This window comes from Scomber scombrus, chromosome 12, assembly GCF_963691925.1.
Source record: "Scomber scombrus chromosome 12, fScoSco1.1, whole genome shotgun sequence".
Taxonomy (NCBI): domain Eukaryota; kingdom Metazoa; phylum Chordata; class Actinopteri; order Scombriformes; family Scombridae; genus Scomber; species Scomber scombrus.
The window spans coordinates 2,164,880-2,188,795 of NC_084981.1; the positions used below are offsets into that span (position 1 = coordinate 2,164,880).

Here is a 23,916-nt window from a genome sequence, read left to right on the forward strand (position 1 = left end):
TTTCAAGCATAAGGTGCCACTTAAAATCACCAGTTGTCATTTTCACTGTTAAGAGATGTTTTTAGGTGTTTTTTAGTACAGACAGAACCAGGCTAGCTGCTTCCAGACTTTTTGCTAAGCTAGCTAGCTAGCTAACAGGTCCTGACTCCAGCTTATTAACACACAGACATGACTTCCCATCTCGCTCTCTGTTAGAAGGAAAAAAACAAAAAAGCAAACAGGCTAATTTCAACAAAATGTGAAATATGTGCTAACGTGCCAGAATGCAGCTAGATGAGGACGGAGTGTTTTACGAGCATCTTGAGCTTTGTGATAACAAGCTCACGAACGCTGACACGGACCATTAGTCTGACTGCTCCAGATCATATCTGTTACACTGTTAAATGATCGTTTCTAAAACAGGGAAACAGGAGGGAGAAACACACACACACACACACACTACATCTATTACTGTGTGGCTGCACAGTCAACATTAGCACAGCTATGTTTTGGTGCATGCATCACACAGATCATACTCACTGTAAAAAAAACATCTTCTAATATATTTCTACCTATTCTTTAATATTTCATTTATAAGCAATGGATGAAGTTGACTACACATTTTTTTCCCACTAGTGACTGTCACTATATGTGGGACCACCACAGAATAAACCCAGGATTTATCGAGGGATGAGTGTCTATGTGACTGAGCTGCCTCCTGGACTCTGTTGTAATGAATAAGAGGCACGCTGAGGTTTTAGTCACACAGTATTGTTCAGCTGCAGAGCTGCTCAGAGACTGTACTAATCCCACTGCTACATTAAATCCTCTACATTCAGTGGATCTCATGCAAGAACATACTTCTATTCCATTTCTAAACCTCTCTTACTTTTCTGTGGGCTTTGCTTGCAGCATTTATATTGACCTGTTTATGAGTAGGTGAGCATTCGTGAGATTGTTGACAGGTTAAAAAAAATGGTGTGATAGATACGCACATCTGGAATAAAAAACCAGGTGCTGGACAAAAAAACACAAACCTGTAAAGGCAGAAAAAATGCATACATTTGTAGTATATGCCATTATCTTCTTTTCACTTATACATACACCTGTAGATACTGAATTGACACAGCATGTGATTGTCAGGTGACCTGGGCCTTGATCTATTTAAAATAATGACTATACAAATTTTTGTTCCAGTCTGAAAAGCAACAGGCTCAAAACGTCACTCTTGAGTCTTGATATTCCATTAAATGATACCTGCATTGTTGACACATCCAATAATCGATTTGTGAATTCCTTGAAATGTGCCTCCCTCAGAGAAAAGACTATCTACATGACTCTAGGCCTGTCATCATAACTACTATTGTTTGACGATATATCGTCTCAGAAATAATTGCGATAATTGATATTATTGTGATTTGAATCTTATTTTATACCACTGATATAATGATAATATAATAGCATAATAATGATTGGAGAGTGGGCGCTACACTTGTGTAAAAACACAGAGTGCCATTATGGTTGGGGACAGAGTTATTTACCTTTAATTCTTCTACAGTCTCCACTCAGGACGTACACAGTGAGGAATGGAGGACACTACTTGTTTAGCCAATGTGACATGAATAGAGTCTTAGCTGCTAATGTGAAGTGTGGTAATACTGAGGTCAATAACATGATCAAGGTCATGTCCATGTATCATATGATAAGTCCATATATAGAAATGATGTTGATAATTACGTTATTGTACAATAAGTAGATAACATCATTATTGTGACAGGCCTACATGACTCATATGACAATAAAGCTCTCTTAAATCGCTCATCAATGTCCCTAATGCACATTAGGGGTGTAAATCATAAGTTTCTTGACACTGTGTGACAGGACAAGAAACCAGATTGCACATTAAATCGATGTGTCGATGTAGATCGGTGTATCGTTACAGCCCTAATGCACATTACTTTTTTGTTTTGTTTGGTAGGGCAAGGTGAACTGTATTTATTTAAGGCAGGTTTTGTACCCAGAGGAAAACACAATGTGCTTTACGTGACAATAGGATGAAAATAACACAAGAGTAGAGAGGAGGAAAAGGAGAGAGATGAATATGAATAATGATGGGGGATGGCAGCAGTAAGAAATGCAAATATTAATAATGATAACAGTAATTTACGGCAGACATAAAAGGAGCTCCGGAAAATCTGGATTTTTCAGTTACAAAGGATGAATTGAATATTATTGAGAGGAAGTAGAAACTTTAAAAGAAACTAGAGACTGAGCACATCTCTGGTCCTCAGAGAGGATATTCCTATGCATTTAAGGGGCATACATTACAAAGTAAATGACTCGTGTTTTATATTGTTAAAATAGCTCCTGGATCATTTTATTCTGCTTATGCAAAGAAAGCACCACTGTTTTTCACTGTGCTCAAAGCAGGTAAGCCACTGATGGCAAAGTCAGACTGTGTTGCTCTAGCTTCAGCCCACCTCCACACCTCTCAGTGAGTGTCTGCATTGCAGTGCTGGCCTACCTCATGGTATGAATGCACTCTGGCTCCTTGGTGAAGGCGTAAGCATAACCGCTGGACGTGGTGCCAAAGTCAATGGCAACCACCACCACGAAGGATGGACCTGACGGGACCTGGTCTGTGTCGTTCTGCTGTGCGGAGATAATATAGAGATAGACGAGTTAGACATGATGATGAGACTGAAGAAGACATATTCACTCAAAGAAACATCAATCACGATGTAACACAGACATAAACATTAAGATAACATGCCTGCATACCTGAGAGATTAATCTACAGTACATATGATCTGCTGCTTGGGGCTAGAAATTTAGCTTAGTTACTGCTACTGTCTTTACATTAGCTGCTTCACTGACTCTAGTGATCCTCAATTACTGACATCATGAAGCTAGTGATCATTTAGCTCTGTTATCTCTGGGCTTTCCAGTAACCTGCATTTGTGTGGAAGAGGCAATGAAGTAATAATGTGATATGAGATTTAATAGCAGATACCTGTGGGGAAAATATGGTTATAGTGACAGAAGATGAGCAAATTCTGAAGATGTGATGCACATTAGGGCTGGGCAATAAATCAATATTATATTGATATCGTGATACTTTATAGAAATCGTCTTAGATTTTGAATATCATAATATTCTGATATAGAATAAGTGTCTCTTCCTGTTTTTAAATGGTAAATGGACTGTACTTATATAGCGCATTTCTAGTTGTTATGACCACTCATGTCAAATTCACCCATTCACACACATTCATACACTGATGACAGGAGCTACCACACAGGGTGCCAACCTGCTCATCAGGAGGAAACTAACCATTCATACACCGTTGGCACAGCAACAGGAGCAATTGGGGGTTAAGTGTCTTGCCCAAAGACACATGGACATGTGGACTGGAGGAAACGGGAATCAAACCGCCAATCTTCCAATTAGTGGACGACCGCTCTTCCTCCTGAGCCACAGCCACCCCAAAGGCTGCATTACAGTAAAAATGTAATTATCTGCCTTCATCCACTTTGTCATTATATCCACATTACTGATGATTATTTATCAAAAATCTCAATATCGATATTGAGGCATTTGGTCAATTTGATTCTGCCCATATCACCTAGCCTTAGATGCACATATGAAAAGTCATGTCAGACTGTCTATAGTTGTCTCAGGTTATTCTGAGCTACAGTGGTAGAATCAGAGTGTAAAATCATCCACACTGTCAGCTGTCACTCCCAGAATGAATGAAACTTTACACACTTAAAATTCTGCTACAATCATCATTATGTGTTTAGAGTCATAAACTACCCCGTTTTAAAATCAGAGTGTAAATGGAGACCTGGAACAGTAAAATGATGTGACTGACTTTTGTCAGCATCCTGTAGGAATGAGGACTCGCTTTTTCTTGAGATCCGATTGGTCAGTGTTGGGGATGTTGGCAGTTTTTGGTCTGATCCTTTCAAGTTCACCTGCTCCAGATCAGGTTAGCTGCTTAGCATCTGTTACCATGGTAATATACCCAGCTACATGAAAATGTGAGTTAAGCCCACAGATAGCTGGCTAACCCACTGATCCTGCTTAGTGGTACTCAAAATGAGTAACAACACAAATAACTACAAATCATCCTCAGTATGTCTCACGTCATATGTCTAAAAACTATCTACAGTATATCGTTGTTTATTCATTATTTTTATATATATTTTTCGGTCTTCTGTCTTTGCCTAACACCATTTCCCATAAACCCAAGTACAACATACAGTATGTGAGTGGAGGGGTCGTGGTGAGTTCACATGTCTGTAAGAACAGCAGGACAGAGAGCACTGAACTCTGTAGATATTTTTAGACTACGGAGCTTTCGTTGAGTTACAGAAACTAGTGAGTGATGTCATGACTTCAGCTTGGTGTTACTTATCATTATTCACTGTGAAAAATGATAACTCTCCCTGTTTGTTGCTGCAGTGACACAGTGTGGTCCTTCCTCTGTAGTCCACTAAAACTGCTTTGAAAAATACATGAGTGAGGAAGAGGAAGCAATGAATAACACTGAGCTGGGCAGCACCACAGGGAACAGCACTATTTCTCCACTCTAATATGGACGTAATGTGTTTGCCTCTGCACAATACTCTCCACTGATATTCACCCACAGTCACTGGACAGTATGTGGATGAACCATTTATATACTGGACAGACACTGTGTGACAGGACAAGAAACCAGATTGTACTTATAGCTCAATATAAAGCACAATTAAGTGTAGAAATGAGTACATGTGTGTTACAGTTACCTGAATGTGTGAGGGAGACAGTGGGGTGATTCCAGGGTCACCCATGCTCTTTGCTGGAGAAGGATTAGCCATCGCATCTGCAGAGAGAGACAGAGAGAAATATTAATGTCACAACCCTAACCCTGACCCAATGTATGTTCAGTCATTTACTCATTCAGCCACATGCCTCAAAACATTTGGAGGGCTCTTTCATACCATCAGCCATCAGACTGTACAACACCACAGCTCCCAGTACCTCCCACTCCCACTATTGGCGCTTTTCCACTACACAATTCCAGCACGACTCGACTCTGTTTTTTTTTGCGTTTCCACTAGGGATAGTACCTGGTACCTGGTACTTTTTTAGAACCTGCTCTGGTGAGGTTCCAAGCGAGCCGAGCCGATACTAAATATGACGTCAACAGACTGCCGGCCACCGATTGGTCAGAGAGTCGTCACTGGAAGAGTCATGAGCCGTCCGACAAAAGAATCAAACCCAACATTTTTAAATGTGTGTGACAGAAAGCCTCATACAGCAGCAAGTACACCATCGCCTCCATGTCCTCCATTGTTTATGTGTTTGTGTCGCGTATAAAACGAAGTCACAGCAGTTGCTATGACGACCCCGCCCACGTTGAGTAGGTACTATAGTAATGGAAAAGCTCGTTCCTGTTACCAAACCGAGTCGAGTCGAGCCGAGTAGTACTAGAACTGTATAGTGGAAAAGCACCATAATAAGACTGAGGCTGTCCTTAGTGTTTAATCCCAGGAACATTGCACACTTGTATATAGTATAAGAAATGTATGTATATTGTAGATGTATATAATTACAGATCATTTTAGAGATTGTTTATAGTTATATGTTTTTATGGTTATATTTCGGATCAAAGAATTTAGCTAAGACACAGCTTCTGGAAACTAACCAATCAGAACAGAATTGGCTTATCAGGAGCCTTAAAGAGACAGGAGCTAAAACAGCCTGAACTAAAGGGCCACATGTAAATAAGGAAGGCCAACTGTAAATCATGCAAAGATACTCCAGTAGAGCCTCAGATTAAAAATACAGAGCTGTAAATGTGCAGATTATGTGTGTTTTAAGGTTCAAATTGGCGGCGCTACAAAGTAATAAACTGACTTGTTCTGCCAACTGAGAGTGAAACTGCAGCTGATTTGCTTGGAAAATCCAAAGCACCACAAATATATGGTAATATATGGTAATATATGGTAACATCCAATTAGTTAACCCGCTGAGAGTTTGAACCTGTCCACCACTACCATAGTTCACAGCATATTAACACTATAATGATGTAATGGTGCAATAGATGATTAGTGGATGACTGCACTAAGAAAAAGTTAGTTTAACTGTAGGCAAAAATGGAACAAATGGTGATCAAATACTAATAGTGGTATTATGGTATCAGTATTATAGTTTGGACCAATCAAGAACCAGCACCCATATAAGACTGACTTGTCCTCTCCTATAAGAGACTGACTGAACACCAGAATCAGACAACATCAGCTGTTTGTGAACACCAGACCCAAACCACTCACAGCTTCCCTTGGGGAGGGGGTCAAAGGTCACAGAGCAGGAGTCAGTGATCACATAGGTCATTCATATCTGACACCAGAGACCATCTCTGAACATATCCTCCAATGTACAAACACCTGTTATCATGTTCAGTACTTACTGTAGGTATCACGATGACACCTGAGTCAACTGAGTTAATTCTATTCAGACCATGAGATGTGGTCAAAAGCAAAAAAAAAAAAAAAATCATCAAATCCAAAGGTGCCATCTTTAAATTCCCACAATTATTAATATGAAACATTATGTCTTATCCCCAAAAAGAGTATCAAATCTTATCATCAATCTATCTATCTAAAGGCAAGGATCCAAGTGTCACAGCCACAATGTAGCCACCAAGAACTTTAAAGCAGAGAAGTGAGGAACATTAAGTAAACCAAACTCCATCGAAAAAAATAACAACAAACAATTTAATAAAACAATGACTGGTGATGGATCACCTGTTAACTTATCATTAAAGATACACTTTTACTGAAATAAGTCCACATTTACCTACATAATATATGCCGCAATAAACAGTGGCTCCTAATGTTACTTTATCTTTTTAAGTATCATCTATGTTTCTGCCTTACACCTACAAGTAGAGCTTATTTAAAATAGTGTATTTTTATACAGGAGTTTGGTATGAGCGTTGTTAAGAAGCTCAAAGCTCCAGCAACACTCGTAGTATATGGAACAACTTTATTGCAGCCTTCATCAGGGTAATCCATGAAGGCTGCAAACGGAAACGTGTTGGTCTAACAATAAAAAATATATAAAAGTGACCTTTTTAGATTATTTTCCCTTTACTACTACAGTGTTATGAGTGTTGTTAACTCAGAGGCTGTTTAGTTGGGCAGAGGATACTGATTATTATTCCACGATTTTGAAGCCTAATTTCATATGCTACATGATTTTTTAATTATTCAAATTTGGCTGGGTGGTTAAAACATTTTTCTGTGATGTGACAAACTCAGAACACATATTTATTATTGCTTCACAAACACTTTAACTTGACAAGGAATTATTATTCATCACAGTAAGGTAATATTTTGAAATTCTGAATTGAATTCCAGATTGTATGAGTCAGATGGTTTTAAATATTCTTTGTTCTCAGTTTGATCCCCTGAACCTGAAGGTCTTTCTAAACAGTCATGGTAAGTGAGGAGGCTCAGAAACTACACTCAGGGACTATTATGAGGTGCTGGTTGGACAGTGTCTGCTGTACTGAACACCAAATCACTACTGCTGAACCTGAACTGTGGAAAAAAAACAGGCTGTAAATGCCAGAGAAGTGAAAAGCTGCCCTCTTTTTCTCTGCACAGTGCTTCAACACGACTGTCAACATCGACTCCATTCAAACTGTAGAAAATGTCTGTTGCACCTGTCTTTAAAACGCAATGACATTTCAATTGAATTGGAGTTTGTCTCCCCATTTGCTACCATCATTTTCATTAGTCTGGCTTAATAGCCTTCACAGAAAGTGTTCTTTGGACGCACACAATAATAGTACTCCCTCGACGTATTGTGAGCGTCTGGCAGAATTGTCTCACGGCGGGACATCATGTTATCCATCCTATTTTTCTACCTCGCTCACCCTTTTCTCTTGTCCACCCCTACGGAGTGGATGAGTGGTCTGAAGACCCATAATACACTTTGCCAGGCAATTACGGTGAAGAATTATAGACCACCTGTGGCTAGACTCCATCTAACCAACATCCAGCTCGTCTCTCCGTTGCCCCGGCAGCCCAATCCTAAAATCACCTTTACAACCTCGAGTTTTTATTCCTAACAATGGCCATAAAAATCAAATCACAATTAGAGAAGTAAAGTGATTGCTCTGGCGGTAAATCATATCTGCACTGCTGTATTTCTTTAGTATTGAGCTAGTTCAGTTTGTTTACCTCCATGTAAGAAGACATTTGATTAACAGGCAGCTGTGAACTGTGAATGTCAACTGTATTCTTCTTCTACTGTGATTCTTACAAAGCTACTTTTAATTCCAACAGGTGAAGAAGTTATTTCAGTCAATATTGCGTACTGTGCTTCTGCTACAGGTCGCTCACTGTATCTTACATTCACTTAAACAATCTATAAAAACACAGTCAAATCAATGTAGTTCTTTCTGCATTCAGCTGTTATTATGTTTGAATATTTCTAGTTGTGCAAGGGTTACATTAATCAAAGAAAAAAGCAAAAAAAACTAAGAGTAAGAAGAAAGAAAGATTAAGATTTCACTTGCTGTATAATTGCACGAAGAAAACTTAAATTAGGATTAGTGGGTAGTTTACAGAGATGATCTATAAGGATCACATTGCTGCGATAGAAACAAACCTTTTACAGCTTTATTAAAATTTGCCTGTGCTAAATTAAAGTTTGTTCAACTTGTTGTCCTTCAGAAAGAAATCTCTTAAAAATACTAATGTTAAGACGTGACAGGATATATACAGAAAGAGACGATGCTCATGTGATATTTGTTACGATGTTTACCACATGTTGCCGCTCTCTACACACATTTCCTGTCTCTTCCACTATCAAATAGAGGCAAGAGAAACTCATTGATAAGATGTAATGATTAGTTGATCAGTAGGATGACACACTGAAGGTTTTTAATGAATGATCACTGTGAGCATTAAGGAGGCTCAACACTGTTTAATAGAGTGGGACAGTGCAGAGACTTTCAATGACAGCTGCCATGAATGTAAAGTGAAAACACAGGAGGAGAGTTCTTCTGATTACTAGTGGGTTATTTTTTTAAACTTGATTTGCCTTGGTTGAGGTGAAATCATTTTCATAGACTAATCTGTTCTGATATGACTTAAAACTGCCTCTTTCACAGCGCTTTATTAAACTCATTATATATCTGTTGTGCATGATGAAGACAGGCATTAGATTTATTACAGTGCTGTTAGAAGGTACATTAAGATGCACATTGCTCTCTTTTCATTCATCTGACAACATTCAGTTCAGACTTGTGTTAAAGAAGATTATCATTATGACTTTTATGTAAAAGTGACTCATATGTATTCAGACATGAGAGCAGCATGTTACACTGTCATCAGATTCATATAAAGAGAAGCTAAGTGTTGTTGTATCTGTGCTAAGATAATAATTCATAATTTCATATAGTTAAATAATTTAGATAAAAATGTTAAATAAGTAAAGTCATGGGTTCATTTCATAATTGACTTTATAAGTTAAGTAAAGTAAAATCGGTGCTGTTGTGTTTCGGCCCGGAACCAATGTTTATTACTTGAGTGCTGCCACGGCAGACTTAATTGATGCTGCACTGTGAAGCTAGCCTGCTAAGCATGGCCTAAAGCGCGTCAAGAACCTCTCTTCATGACTAGCGGCTAACGAGGTATTTTTCTTTGTGTTAGTGACGCATTTTGTTTATGTTTACACAACGCGACATTCATGCTTTATTTACTTCATGTACAATCGTTGTTGTGAGCTGATATATTTGTATGTTTGTATTAACAGTTTTCACGGCATAAAGGCATAAAGGCATAAATGAAGAAGAAGAAACAAAATAAATGCCAGTAAGAACAGAACTGTGTGTGTGTGTCGTGACGAGAGCTACGCAAAGTATAAAAGTCTATCAACATGTCAGCAGCAAAAGTAATTATGATGCAAGGGAACTCATCACTCATCTCTATAAATGATCAGTACTGCTGTGGATTCCAGTGTTTCAAAATAGCTGAAGACAGCATGCTAACATTCATTTTCTCCATTTCATCACTGAACTATCACATACAGCAAGACTGTTGAGAATTTACTGTTAGAACTGACACACACATTTATGAATGTTCTCTAGCCTTTCATTTTAGGTTCTAAGTAGTGTGAGTGTATGTTTGACTTGAAAACAGTCTCCTCACATTCAGGGTGGAGCAACATCATTATGAAAGCATTAAACTATGATGATCACATCATCTGCATAAAGCTTGACCTGGAGCACAGCTTTCATTGAGTTGAAAAGTGTGACTGTTTCCTGTATTCTCTGTAACAAAAGTGTTGATCTCCAGTAAAACAAACCCATGCTGTGTTGTTCTTCTAAGCATACACAGTAGAGAGACAGGTACAAGCTGCTCAGCTTCACAGCAGATACAAAAAGCATTTGTTTTCCTGCCAAGTGTAGATGCAGCCTCACTAGAACAGAACACGCTGGTCAGTGACTCCCAGCTGATGTGAGTTAGAAATACAACGTTTATAGAACCAACACAGCTGCTAAACTAACCCTAACCCTAACTCTCAAACATGCAATTCCACTGATCCTATGAACTGAAATTAGTAGATTATTGGCCATGTCAGTGAATCAGTCAGATTATACAACTATTTTTCATTTCTGGGTTTATTTCTGGTTTCATTTTGTTGTATTTTTCAAAATAAAACACCAAACATCCACTGCTATTAACACAAAATCTGAGACTGTGTGTTCTTTATGAATCTGACTATAGGTTCTATCTCTATGAAAACATTCTGTACCATTTCCTGATGGCAGTGTGCCAACATGCAAACCATGGAACTACAACATCCCCAGTTCAATTCCGGCCTCAGAACTGTGTGTTTCTGCTCTGTCTCTTTACAAGACTCAAATGTCTAAAATGATATAAGCGGTTATTTGAGATCATTAAGATCTGAATCAACTGAAAAACAGCATCTTATACACTAATTCATGTTTGAGGAAGTTCTTTTTTTCAATAAAAATGCATATGAATGTACAATCAGTCCCTACTTTCATGTACAGAGAATAGTTTAAGTAGTCAATCCAAACTTTTGCTTCTCAGGTGGAAATAATAATGAAAGTAATTCACTGTGTTACATTTGAACAAAAGTCAATGGTTTTCCTGTTACAACACTGACACTCACAAACATTAGAGTTAGTTTAAACAGCGTAGATGTAGGAGCTGCAGAACACCCACGTTCTACACAGCCCAGAAGGATGAGTACAAATCAAACAGGAAATTTTGGATTCCTGAAAAGCCGAAGCTGAACTCTACACAGCAGCGTCGAGTGTGTGCAGCTGAAAAGGATGTGAAGACCCTTGTTATTTTCTCTCCTCTCAGCAGGAGCGCTGACTTCCTGTTGGCCTCACATTCCATCTGGTCCCCAAACGATGGTAACTCAGAGGCCAGCCTCAGAGATATGAGAGCATGTCAGTGAAATCATCAGGAACGTCTGCTCTGACTCAAAGGTATCAGTTAGTCTAAGTTCTAGTGAAACAGGGGGTTCATATTCAGAGAGTTCATGACCAGCAACTCCTCAGACACAATGTAGGGAAGGGTTGGAAGTCAGCCCAGTGTGCTAAAGACAATGGTAGTAATAGAGAGAGATGCAGTTTCTACTGATGATACAACCTCAAAGCTTAGGCCAACTACTAAATGTTTCTGTTCAAATGTTCTTCTTCTAACAGCTTACTACACTCTACAACATTCCTCCATGCAGTATTTCCAACTGATCCACTGACCAAATGGTCCAGAATATGTAGCTAACAAAGCTTATGTCACTGCATTTCTTGAAACTGCTTCACAATCAAATCCTGTTGTTGTTTAGTAGGAGGCTTCAGTGTGAGTCAACAGTACAAACCAGCAATCACTTGAGGCCCAACACAGCTAACCTTGATTGGGCCCCTTTCACGTAGAACATAGCAGGTGAATGTTATCATCTTTCATAGTAAAAGATACTTATAAAATAAAACAGCATGCTATGGTGACAGAGGTGAGGGTGGCACTTCTCTTTTCAGTACAACTGTACAATATACTATATATTTATATATACAGTATATATTTCTCACTTTAAACCTGTGCAATAACAATCCCAACTCAGGTATATTATCACTCAACATCAATATTACTCATTTACTTTTGGACATAGTGTTTAATTATGTAATTATATCATTAAGTCATAACTGAATCTTCTCTCAGACAAATGTAAAAACAAACTTTTTTTTTTCTTTTTCTCTTTAAAAATTTTTTTTGAGCATTTCTACTCTACAGCTCTAACAGCTGTGCTTTCACATGTCATCCTTGCTAGTTCATTGGATGACAGCAGCCTTTGGTTCGTTGATGTGAACAAGCTTGGTAGTCTGGCTGTGAGCCAGTTATGCTAACAATCTAACTTTGAACACATGGTGTCTGTCAGTTTGGGCTTGTTTGTTAATGAATTGTGTATTGTATCTCACGGCATGTTCGTCATACAAATACAAACTTTTACAAGATGACCTCAAATTCACACCGAGACCCATTTTTCAATCTGTAAACTGTAGTTTAAATATTTTAAATGGAGAAAAAAAAAGTTCATAAACTTGATAATGAACCTACAGAGAGATCTTGATAGACAATAGAGATTTGTTTGAGAAGACAGTGGTGGCTAAGACTGCAATGAAACACAAAGCAAGGCACCGACTGTTACCTACAATAGCGAGAGAGCAGCCTCATTAAATTCACTGCGGCAAACCGGGAGGCACAAACACAAAAAAAAATCAACTATCAAAGAGCCACATTCAGAAGCGGCGACAGCAAAATGAGTTCGGGGGAGAGAGAATGTGCTGTTTCTTCTTCCCATCAGAGGTCCCATTCATTCATGCCATGCAGTGAGAGAGAGAGAGAGAGAGAGAGAGAGAGAGAGAGACTAACCCCCCTCTACTCTCTCTCCCCGGCTGACTGCATCCACTTGGCCGTCAGCCCAGACACACAGTGCAGAGAAACAGCCTGACAACAGCTGCAGCCACTACACGCTGTCTCACTTCTAAAACACAGAGTCTCTGCACAAACATACTATCAGATTTAATGACAGAGGCTTTCCAGGACATCTTTTTTGGATTACGCTACAAATAGATGCAGATATTCAATACCTTTGGACCATTTCCACACCAAATATTCTTCATGATTGTTGCGGCCCAGTGCAGAGCTGCAATGTGCAGCTTATAGTAATGTGTCACACTGATGAAACCTTTCAGGTAGGTTATTATCCAGGCCAGACATGTGTTATAAAATATTCATCATATCAGAGATGGATGACACAGACTGGCTGCTTTTAAGGCTAAGATTAGACGGGTATATCAGTGTAACCCTACAATGAACATCATTTAACTGCAGCAATATGTGCTAACTCTTGGTATAGCGTGTGGCTTGTACACAATATATAGATAAACATTTTTTTTTGCAATGATCCCTCAAATGTGGTTATCAAACAGTTGTGACAATGTGTGGAAGCTGTTATATTTAACAGTTTAAGGATAAATAAAATTATATATATATATATAAATCATTATAAATAGCTATGATTAAAAAAACATGCATATATTAAATTTGAAGTAAGAGAAATTAAAGCATACATAAAATGCTGTTTATGTAACTTAAAAAAAAAAAAATTATCCGCACATATTGGACAACATATTCGCCGATACCGATATATATCTGTGATAGCTCAATTTCGGCCAATAATATCAGTTGACTGATATATCGGTCGGGCTCTAGTTGTTACTGAAGTTAAATTGCAAGTGTTTTTCTGCTACAGCATATGGATCTCTGTCCATTGCACATATTGTGCTCTCCTTAAAGAAATACGATCAGTTTACAAGTTAAATATCTAATCAGCTGTAGCAAAAATAGCTTAAAGTCACCTACATGTTAACATCAATGAGTTTAGATGCTAATTGGTATAATCCTTAGTCTTTTTTTTGCATTCCCTCTCCAAACATGGATACTGGTCTGTCCATTCTCAGGTTTAGAAAGAAAAGGGGCATTTCTGATTTATAACAAAAGACATTGTTTCCTAACCCTAACCCACATGACTCTTTGACCTTGTTTACAGCTGACATAAACATGCGTCTCAAGTGATCCAATCACAAGTGGACAGCTCTAAATACAGGTAAAAGACCACCAACAAGCATTGTAATCCCATCACTCAAAGCACTTGCTGAGGTTTTCTGGGACACATTGGACCAGATATCTTTTAATGTGTCCTGTTGTTTCCCCAGCAAGGACGTAACAGGAAACTATGTCATCAATGCAGGACATGGAGGTTATTTTGGTAAAAGATTGACTTTTAACCATTTTATAAAGATCTTAACGTGCCAGTATGAGACTAATAACATCATACTGTGATATTAATTTCGTCCCTTTTGACCCATCACTGTGTACTCTTTCTTTGTTACCCACCTACAGCTTTCATAAACAAGCACCATTTAGTCATTGTTCAGCACTGACTTCTGCAGGTACAGTATGAATAAACTGCTGAGGTTGAACATCCAGGCAGAGGCATGGCAGATCAATACATCTATATGTGTACAGAGATACTGCAGAGCAGGCAGAAAACACATCTCCTGCACTATGAGTTAGTGTCTAGATTTAGTCACAACCCAAAGTCAAAGATGAATAGTGTCTCTGAGGTAGAACACCATCCTACCAGTGCCATGATTATGATTTCAATGATGAAGTGTGATTGAAAATGGACTGTAAAGCATGTGTTCCAGTAAAGATTAGAATGATGATGGAATGAATATAAATTCCGGTGCCCAGTGCACTGTGACTGATAGAGACATCCTAACTGCAAAGCATAAAGGCCTCTCTCCAGACTGCACCACACTCACACTGCATCACAATCAGGGAAATCAGGCCAGCAAAATAAGCAGTCTTTAATGTTCACTTTGTAATGTAGAGTGCTGCTGATGTCTGACCACTGCAAGAATTACATCATATTGCACAATCATAGTGTGTTGTTATACCTAACATAACCCAGGGAAGGTAATCACTATGAGACAATAGAGGGACCTGAGAACATGTGACGTTTTGAAGTCTGGATTTGAGTTTGCAGCTACCAGAAAAAGAACTGGGGACTGGGGTGGAGCTGAGGTACAGCATCCAACCAGTGACAAGAACAACTGACTGTATTGGCTTGAACCACCTGTAAACCCTCACCGTCACCATCAAGCTATCCATTTTCCACTAATCATCCAGGTATCCAGGTCTGGGTCACATGTCCTTCCCCACATGTTCCCCAAGTCCTCCTGGAGAATCCAGAGCTGCTCCAAGGCATGATGGGATATTTAATCCAACCAGTGTACTCTGGGGTAGTGGCTATGGAATAGTTCGGGATTGGGCCTAGGCCTGCCCTTGTAGTGTCCTTGCATTTCGATTTGCTCAAAATAAGATCCCAGAATCCCAAGGTGGACATCCAGGGACCGTCCTGATCAAAGGTAACTCTGAACAGAAGGAAGAAAAACCTGAACTTCCAAATCAATAATCTGACTTCATGGGGCATTCCAGTTGATATATCAGAGTGGAAACTGGAAAATTCCTACTTCCAACTACAAATGGAAAGCACCATTCTACACTGGCTACAGTTTTCACACACAGAGGTGGAATTCTAGAGACTCTGCAGTCCAATAAAGTAAGATTCAAGTAAAGATCATTTAAAAGTTTATGAATTATTGTGTCTCTTCATAGTAAGTTTGTTTAGTACTTGTTTTTCTTGCCCTGTCTGACTTTGCTGCCATGATGTCATCATGTTCCCAGATCTCAACTATTAACTAGTTATTATTAACAAAGGAAAACTACTAAAACAAGATGGAAGATGCAATAGAGTAAAATCATTCTTTATGGTTGGAGTGTTGGGGTTCAGTTAGCAACTGATGCCTGTTTAAGCTGTAGGAACATAATTTATAACTTTGTTAAACCTTCCTGTTACCCTCGGTCAATGTTGGCCTGGGAGGACAACAGGCATCAACTCAGAAAGTTTTCATTTAAATGAGGCCTATTGTCCATCATTTCCAAAAATATGTGTAAGACCTGTGGTAATGCGTTGGAATGAAGTTTGGTTAAAAGGGTATAACAGAATTCAGTGATAAGTTATACCTTATGCTTTCTTAACAGTCAAACCAAAAAGGGTACATTTTGACCCTGGAGGACTAAAGTTACACGGTCAACAGGAAGTCAACAGGAGGGTTAAATTTCTACCTGTTCAGACAGAGCAGTAGTTTGATCCATGACTACCTACTGACCCTTTAAATCTACCTCCAAATGTACTCCATATTTCAAAATCAAAGTAGCCAGACACAGTTTGACTTTTGGGGAAACTGACCCAAGTGGTTCCAATTGTTCATCACAATAAAGCAACAAAGACTTTGATATGAAACAATGACGGACAGAGAGAGCGAGACATTATCCTGGAGAGGGCACAGAGCCATGTGGTCACACTCTGAGGAAAAGCCTTAAACACTCTCAGTTGAACAATAGATTTCCTTCCTGCCTGTCTGTAACGGACAAAACTGATAACAACAAAGCTCAACTCAAATAGTCCCAGATTAGTGAGGACAATTCTCTAAACCAAGAGTGGACGAAAATAGATCACTATTGTGCGGACATCCACGTCAGTACGTCATGCTCTGTAGTATCCTCTGACAACAATGCATCACATCTGGATTAATCTGATTTTTCTTTTTTTAACATGTTGAACGTGCCTGTTCAGAGCGGGCAGATAGCTTGACCTCCAGCCACTACTTCAACACATAGAAAAATGTATGCACTTAATGTGAAGTGTGAATGAGTATACACGTCAGTTACACCCCAAAACTATACTACATATCATGGAAGCCAGCTTGCTAAATATTTGTAAAAGAAAGCTAAAAACTCACCTGTTCACTTTAGCCTTTTATTAGTTTTTCTCCACACTGATGAACCTCTATTTTACTTGATTTTATATATTGTAATTAGTCTATTTTTTAGCTACTTTTACCATGTTCTCCTCCTTACGACCTTCCGAGTCAGAAATCCGACTTCAGTGGTCATTTCAGTTGAAATTTCTGAGTGGGAACTCAGAAATTCCGACTACCAACTACAAATGGAACCCACCATTCCACACTGGCTTCAGCTTTAGCCAACAGAGATAGAATTCTAGAGACAATATAACCCAATCAGGTCAGGTTCAAGCAAAGATAATTCCAGATTATGAATTATTGTAATTATTCTATTTTTTTAAGCTACTTTTACTATGGACTGTTTTATAATGATGCTATTTTAATTTTCCATCTTATATTACATATTTTTTAAAACATGGTTTTATGCTCCCTTTAGGTGCTTTTTTGTGAAGCACTTGCTGCATGTCATTTATTTTGTTGTAAACAGGCGGGGAGTTCTGGTCCTCTGAAATGATGCGAACGCGGAAGTAACTTAAAACTGCATTCTATCAAAAGGCCACCAGGGGGCGACAGTTTTGGTGTCAAAAGGACTTCCGTCTCTATACAAGTCAATGGAGAATTCGCCAACTTCTCACTTGATCTCTAACCTCAGTAAACGTTTTCAAAATGTGTTTATGGTCTCAATCGCTAGTTTAAAGCCTTCTTCAATGCAGTATGATGTTCATTTGTGAAATGTTAGCCTCCCTGATTTTATATGTGACGATAAAGCAGGGTATGCATTAGGGCGTGGCTATGTCGTGATTGACAGGTTGATTGGTTCACAGGTTCAGGAGGGCGCCTCATGCTCCTCCTGATGCCCATATAAGTAGAATCCGTGTTTTTATTTTTCCCAGCATGCACCGGAAATTTTCAAGATGGCGCTGCTCAGATCCGAAACTATTTGCTTCCAAGCAGCAGTCCACAAACCAATGGGTGACGTCACGGATGTTACGTCCATTTTATATACAGTCTATGGTTGTAAAGCACTTTGAGCTGCATTTTCTGTATCAAAAGTTCTATACAAATAAAGTTATTATTATTATTACACCAACAACATGAATGAAACTAACATTTTATTATACACAGATGATATAAATAATAGGCCAAGTACTCTAATAGCGAAAACAATACATGTTCTTTTCTCATTTCAAGATAAATAAGCGCTCCATTTCAAAATAAAATAATGTGCATCCTATAATAAAATGGATCGATCGTATTGGGCTCTTAGATAGTTCTTATTTTCTGTGTCTTCAGGTTGGATTTGAGTGGGTATGTTTACACCAAAGACTTGTGCTATTGTCTGTAGTGTCTCAGAGCACAAGAGACTCTGCCCTGCACAAAGTTCAAGTTTATTATTAAATGTATTGCGTATCCGAACTGCACCAAATTCGACACGATATGCCACTTTTTCCCCCCCAGCAATGCACCCACCAAGTGTGGAGTCCATCGGATGAACAGTTCAAGAGATTTGTAAAGGACACACAGACAGAAAGACAGACAGATTCCTCGCTTTATGTAAAGAGGTGTCTTCATCTTCAGTTGCCATGGTTCTCTTGGAGTCTGTGCATTTTTTAACAGTCTATGTATTATTTATCAGCAAAGAATTATTCACATCTTACTGGTGCATTGCTCCTCCATGTTTCCAGGGAGGGAATACTGTAAATCTGTCTAAACTGCATCACAGTTTACCAAAAAAAAACCAACATTTAATTCTGCTTCATATTCATACATTTCTCCCAGCTGCTGCTCTCTCCTATGCTGTCATCAGTAGAACAGCAGATTCTATTACTAGGGTTGTAATTAAGAACATCACAGGCAGGCAGACTGGTCTTCAAGTTAAATGAATGTCTGTGGAGCATTAGTGTTTGTGCTAACTGTGTTTTGCATTTTTTCCAATACAGATGAGAACGCTGGAGAAAGCAGGTGGAGTCATATCATGCTACAGTATGTCTGACCAGCATCTGCAGCTGTCAGTGAGCAGTCTGAGTGACTCTGGGTGCAGTGGAGCATCTCTAAAGACATGTAGGTCAGGTGTTCTGGATATCCTGAATGGCCTGTAAGTGTTTATCTACATGAGTGTGGCTCTGGTTAACCCAAAGAAAAACTCACCAATACCATTATTTAAATGTGTGAGATTTAAAATGAGATGACACATTTGCCAAAAAAGTATGATGTATTTCACAATGTCAAAATAAAGACTTTTGACCATCAACCTGCAATGTGTTTAGTGTTTCTTAAGTTATGTCTCCTTGCACTTTCCCTATGCCTTGCAGAAATGTATGGTAAAAATGACAATAAACAGATTTGGTTGGTTTTGATTAAGGTGGTTGTCTCTGTTGAACACACTATGTAATAGATACACTCAACTATCACAATCATATCACTGACATTTCCTAGCTGCAGTTTCTTGTTACTCATGGACTATATGGACAATGATAATATCAATGTATCATCCAGGTCAGCCTGCAGACCTGAGACAGACTGCTAATCTGACTGCCATATGTCATCATATCTTCAGCGCTCCCCTACAATTATACAAAGTACAACATGTTGTAATCCTGATGACTGAAAATAAATGGATTTTAATTAAGAATACCAACATATAGTCTGTACATGAGCAGGTTAACACTTACACACTGTTTGGGTCTAACTTGACCCATGTTGACATTTAACAGCTGTAAAAAATGACCCAAAATGTATTTTACTCTGAAATTTGATGACTTTTCCTAAAGTGGCCTAAAATGCACAAAAATGAAAATATTTTAAAATGTTATACTTTTGTATAGGTGCTACGGATTTGTGTCCATTGTCATATTTGATCTGTATCTATTAACATGTGTTTTAGGTAAATGAATAGTTGATAGTTTTAATAAGATAGTAGTTATGAGGATTTCTTTGTATGATGTAGCAGTGAAGACTGATGGCTCTAATGGTTATACAATAAACCCCACACTTCCATAAAGTTCTTGTTATTTTCACTTTACATTAAATACATTTCCATCATTATTGCTATGTTATATTTTCATGTCTGAGGTAAAATAGGACATGATATTGTGTGATAGGAGATGTTTAGTGGTGTAAAAGCTAAAAACTACACTCTCTCTGCTCTCTGAAACATATGTATAGTTGTATGATGATGTATAGTTGAATTGGTATTTTGTGATCTACCAAAGCACATCTCAGTCATTTGTAATAAGTACTGCACTCTAAAACTGAGAAAGCCCAGTTACTACAGGTATGACATGAATGTACAAAACTGTCTTATAATGTAGAGCACACAACACTTCTATCTGAAATCTATAGGAAGTTTAACCCTCAGCACTCACAATTCATAACTATGAGCTCATAGCTTCCCCTAAGCAAACACTGGGTCCAATCAACACTTTCAAAATATAATTTTTCTTCATATCATCTAGCAGCATCTCCAGAGGTATTTACAGATGATCTGCTGCCTGTAATGATAACATTTTCTGACCAAAGCGACGCCACTGTTTAAATCCAACACTTCCACAGACTTAAAATTGGATTTTAATGGGATTTTTTTTCATTCTGGGCAGATGTGTTGAACCCATGTGACCCAATCACATAGTCATGTTCGTAAGTACTGAGGGCAAACATGTGATTGGATAAAAATATGAGATACGAGTAAGATAGTTTACTGAAAGAAGACAAAAGTATATAGTGTATTTACCGAAGTTGGTAGCACAATATACATGAGTGGATGGTATGTGGGTTAACTTAACCACAGCATCAGAGGGAATGTTCAGCTTTGTTTTCTTTAGTAAAGGCAAACACTGTGTTCATTTACATACTCCACATGCCAGAGCAACATATGAAACCAATTACCATCTAACTGAAGACTCAGCATATTGCTGTTGAACTCCTGGTGTGCATTTAAAACGGATTTAAAAAAAAAAAAAAAAGGTCTAATGGGTCAAGTGAAGGACAAGACTCCTCCTCAGTATCTGCTGGGAGAATATTTAGAGAAGTGTCACAATCCAGACTTCCTTACAATGTTTTCCTTTTCCAAATGATTCCTGTTTCCTCCCTCCCTCCCACTTCGCCGGCTCCTATCTGATGGTCTGTGAGCAGCACCTCCCCCATCCTGTACTCCTCCTCAGATCACCACCTCTTGCTCCACATGGCTCATGTCTGAGACATGACACAATGCTCAGCAGCAGCCCTCCGCTGCTATTTTCCCTGCATAACATCATTTAGGGAGTGGGACTATTGTTTCATTGAGGGGTGTGAAAGTGTTCTTTTTTTTCTGGAATTTTGTGGTTTTAAGGGTGTAGTTTGTAAAAGAGTCAGAGCCACTAGCCATGCTTCTGTTGTTGTTGTTGTACTGGATCACATTTTAATGTAAGGAGTAGAATAATGGAAGGCTGTCCCCTATAGGTTGGGCATGAGTCTAGGAGGGTTGTTCACAAGTGATGGAAAGATGGATTGTGACACTGATTGGCAGACTGGTAAAGTCTCTGCAGTTATGTGCTGTAGTCCAGCTTGTCCTGAAGAAAAGAAGCTGACCCTGATAGTAACCAATCCATTTACAATTCCAACACTTTCCTACTTCATTGAAAATGATCATCTAAATCCTACTGCTCCGTCCCAGTGTCAGACACACTGTTCGTTAGTGAGAGTGCTCTCAGAAAAGTTAATGGCTTTGGTGTTAAATCACCCAACCCCCCCCCCCCCCCCCCCCCCCCTTCAACACCCACCACCCAAACCCCCCTGTCTGACACCCTCCCCCACACAGTTCACACACACACGTCGACAACACGCAGAAGAAGTTCATTTACTGAACACAGTGATGTAAATGAAGGAGCACTGATTCCCCCGCACAGACAAATTGTGTGTGTGTGTGTGTGTGTGTGTGTGTGTGTGTGTGTGTGTGTGTGTGTGTGTGTGCAAGCCCCGCAAGGGCTGTGATTGGTCCGCTCAAAACGTCTGTTCCTCCGGCAGTTGCTTTTTCCGTTTTTTTTCTACAGACCACCTCCGCAGACGTCTTTTCTGTGGCCTGCGCCTCAACATTTGCAATAAAATAATTTGTTCTTTAATATCGATGAGCTCCAACTCCAAACACAACCGCTCTACCTCGGTCTCCATTGTCTACTGTGACCGGAAGATAAACAAGGATACGGATACCACACACACACACACACAGTCACACCCCCTAGCAGCATGGCGGTGAATTGCAGGGCAACGCGTTCCCTCCACGCAGAACTTCGAAAGGTCAATGACGGCGTCGGAACGACGGCGGGGTGAAAAGTTAGGACGATTCTAATGACCCATGACTGACAGGGGCCCTAAAAATATTTATATATAATACACACATTGAGTTTTTTTCTTTTTTTAAAAAATTAACTTATAATCATTAACACAATATGATTAGAAGGTACACTTTAAACTAAGGCTTTATTTTGCTTGTTTCTGGCAGAAATGAACCACCCAAAGCCTCTGTGTTGTCTGAACACCCCCCTCTATTCACATGAAATGGTTTGGTCCTGTCTTCAAACCAGGTGCGACACTTGAGCGTAAATATTATACAGTAGTACTGGACTACAGGAGAGTTACAAGTCCGCACAGGTAGAGGTGGTCTATGATCCTGGTCTGGAGCCCAGAAAGAGCTTCAGCTGAACTTGATTTCTTGGTCAAAAATTTAAAAAAAATTGTTGATTGTTGAGTGTTTCCTTTATAACTGTGCTGTACTGTGATGTATGTATTACCTGCCTATAGCTACAGTAACAGACTCCTCTACTGACGTCATGTACTTTTAATGCTTCATAAGTCAGTCCAGCCTGTAACGTCTGTGCAGCTCAGTGTGGAAAATGTGAAACAGCTGACTTGGATGGTTCAAACTGCTCCTCCTTAACAAAAAGGTTCAAACTAACTGCACATGTCTACAGATGGGCCGTACTGCACCTACAGCAGGGTGCACACTGCACACCAGCTCACAGCTCAGCTCAGCTCAGCTACACAGTGACTCTGGTTTCTGCTCCATCTGCAAAATCACTGACACACAGTAAAGATAACAATTCAGTGTTTCCTGCATATTAGTTTATAAGTTGATAAGTTTAATAAGTGCAATCTGTATTTTTGTGTGCATTTAATTGATTGATTTAATATATGTTGATGTAAGCATGTAAAAGGCTTTCTGTTATAATGCTGGTACATGTTACTGTCACTTTAAGAGTTTTAGGACTTTGGTATTTACAGGGGGTGAAACCGTAGTTTGGGTAGTTGAGGCTCAATTAAGGACCGAGACACACTGTTTTCTTACAGTTTGCTTTTTGATGAGGTGATCTTAGCTTTGAATGCTCCTCTAAGATGATACTACGAACTGTGGAAGAAATACTTGTTTTATCTTTTTTTTTCCTACTTGAGTTAACACATACGAGTTAGGCTGAGGCCTTTGTTGAGCGCTGTAGCCTTGTTCTGATACACTTCAACAAGCAGACATCCGGACCAAAACAATAAAAGCAAAAGGCATAAAAGTTGAATCTGGCTCTGAACACAACGTGACTTCCCCCAGCAACTCTGTCTGTTAATTTAATACACAGCAGCAAAGATTCCTGCTCCATTACTTACTCTAATGTAACTTGAGACAAAGGACAAAACCAGTGTCACCATTATAACTTTCCAGAGTAGTAAAAATCCTGTCTGATTGTATTATAAACCTCTATACAGTCATCGGGTTTATGCTCGACACGGCGTTCCAAAAAATGACATCATTGCATCTTTAGCGTCCAGCACGAAGACTCAGTAAGTTGTCGCAGCACTTGGTCGCACGACCTCTTCATTTTTGTAACGTTTCAAGATGGACGCCTTCGAGGGCGGACCGGCCAACAGACGACCGTGCTCTCTTCATGGAGAGAGATTTCTATCACGCTGGCAAAAGATGAGCTTTTGCCTGAAAAGTGTGAAAA

General features: G+C 39.1%; 1 protein-coding gene across 2 annotated transcripts in view; it reads right to left on the minus strand.

The window, feature by feature from the left end:
* hspa12a (heat shock protein 12A) overlaps positions 1-4,844 on the minus strand; it is a 33,187-nt gene extending 28,343 nt beyond the window's left edge. The window contains exons 1-2 of one of the 2 annotated variants that reach the window (XM_062430359.1): positions 4,770-4,844; positions 2,504-2,631 (exon numbers count right to left, since the gene is read on the minus strand). In XM_062430359.1, the coding sequence (XP_062286343.1) occupies positions 2,504-2,631; positions 4,770-4,841 (200 nt within the window). In that variant the 5' untranslated portion in view covers positions 4,842-4,844. The remainder of the gene's footprint in view (positions 1-2,503; positions 2,632-4,769) is intronic. The other variant, XM_062430357.1, reaches the window with a different exon arrangement.
* Between the last annotated feature and the right edge of the window lie 19,072 nt (positions 4,845-23,916).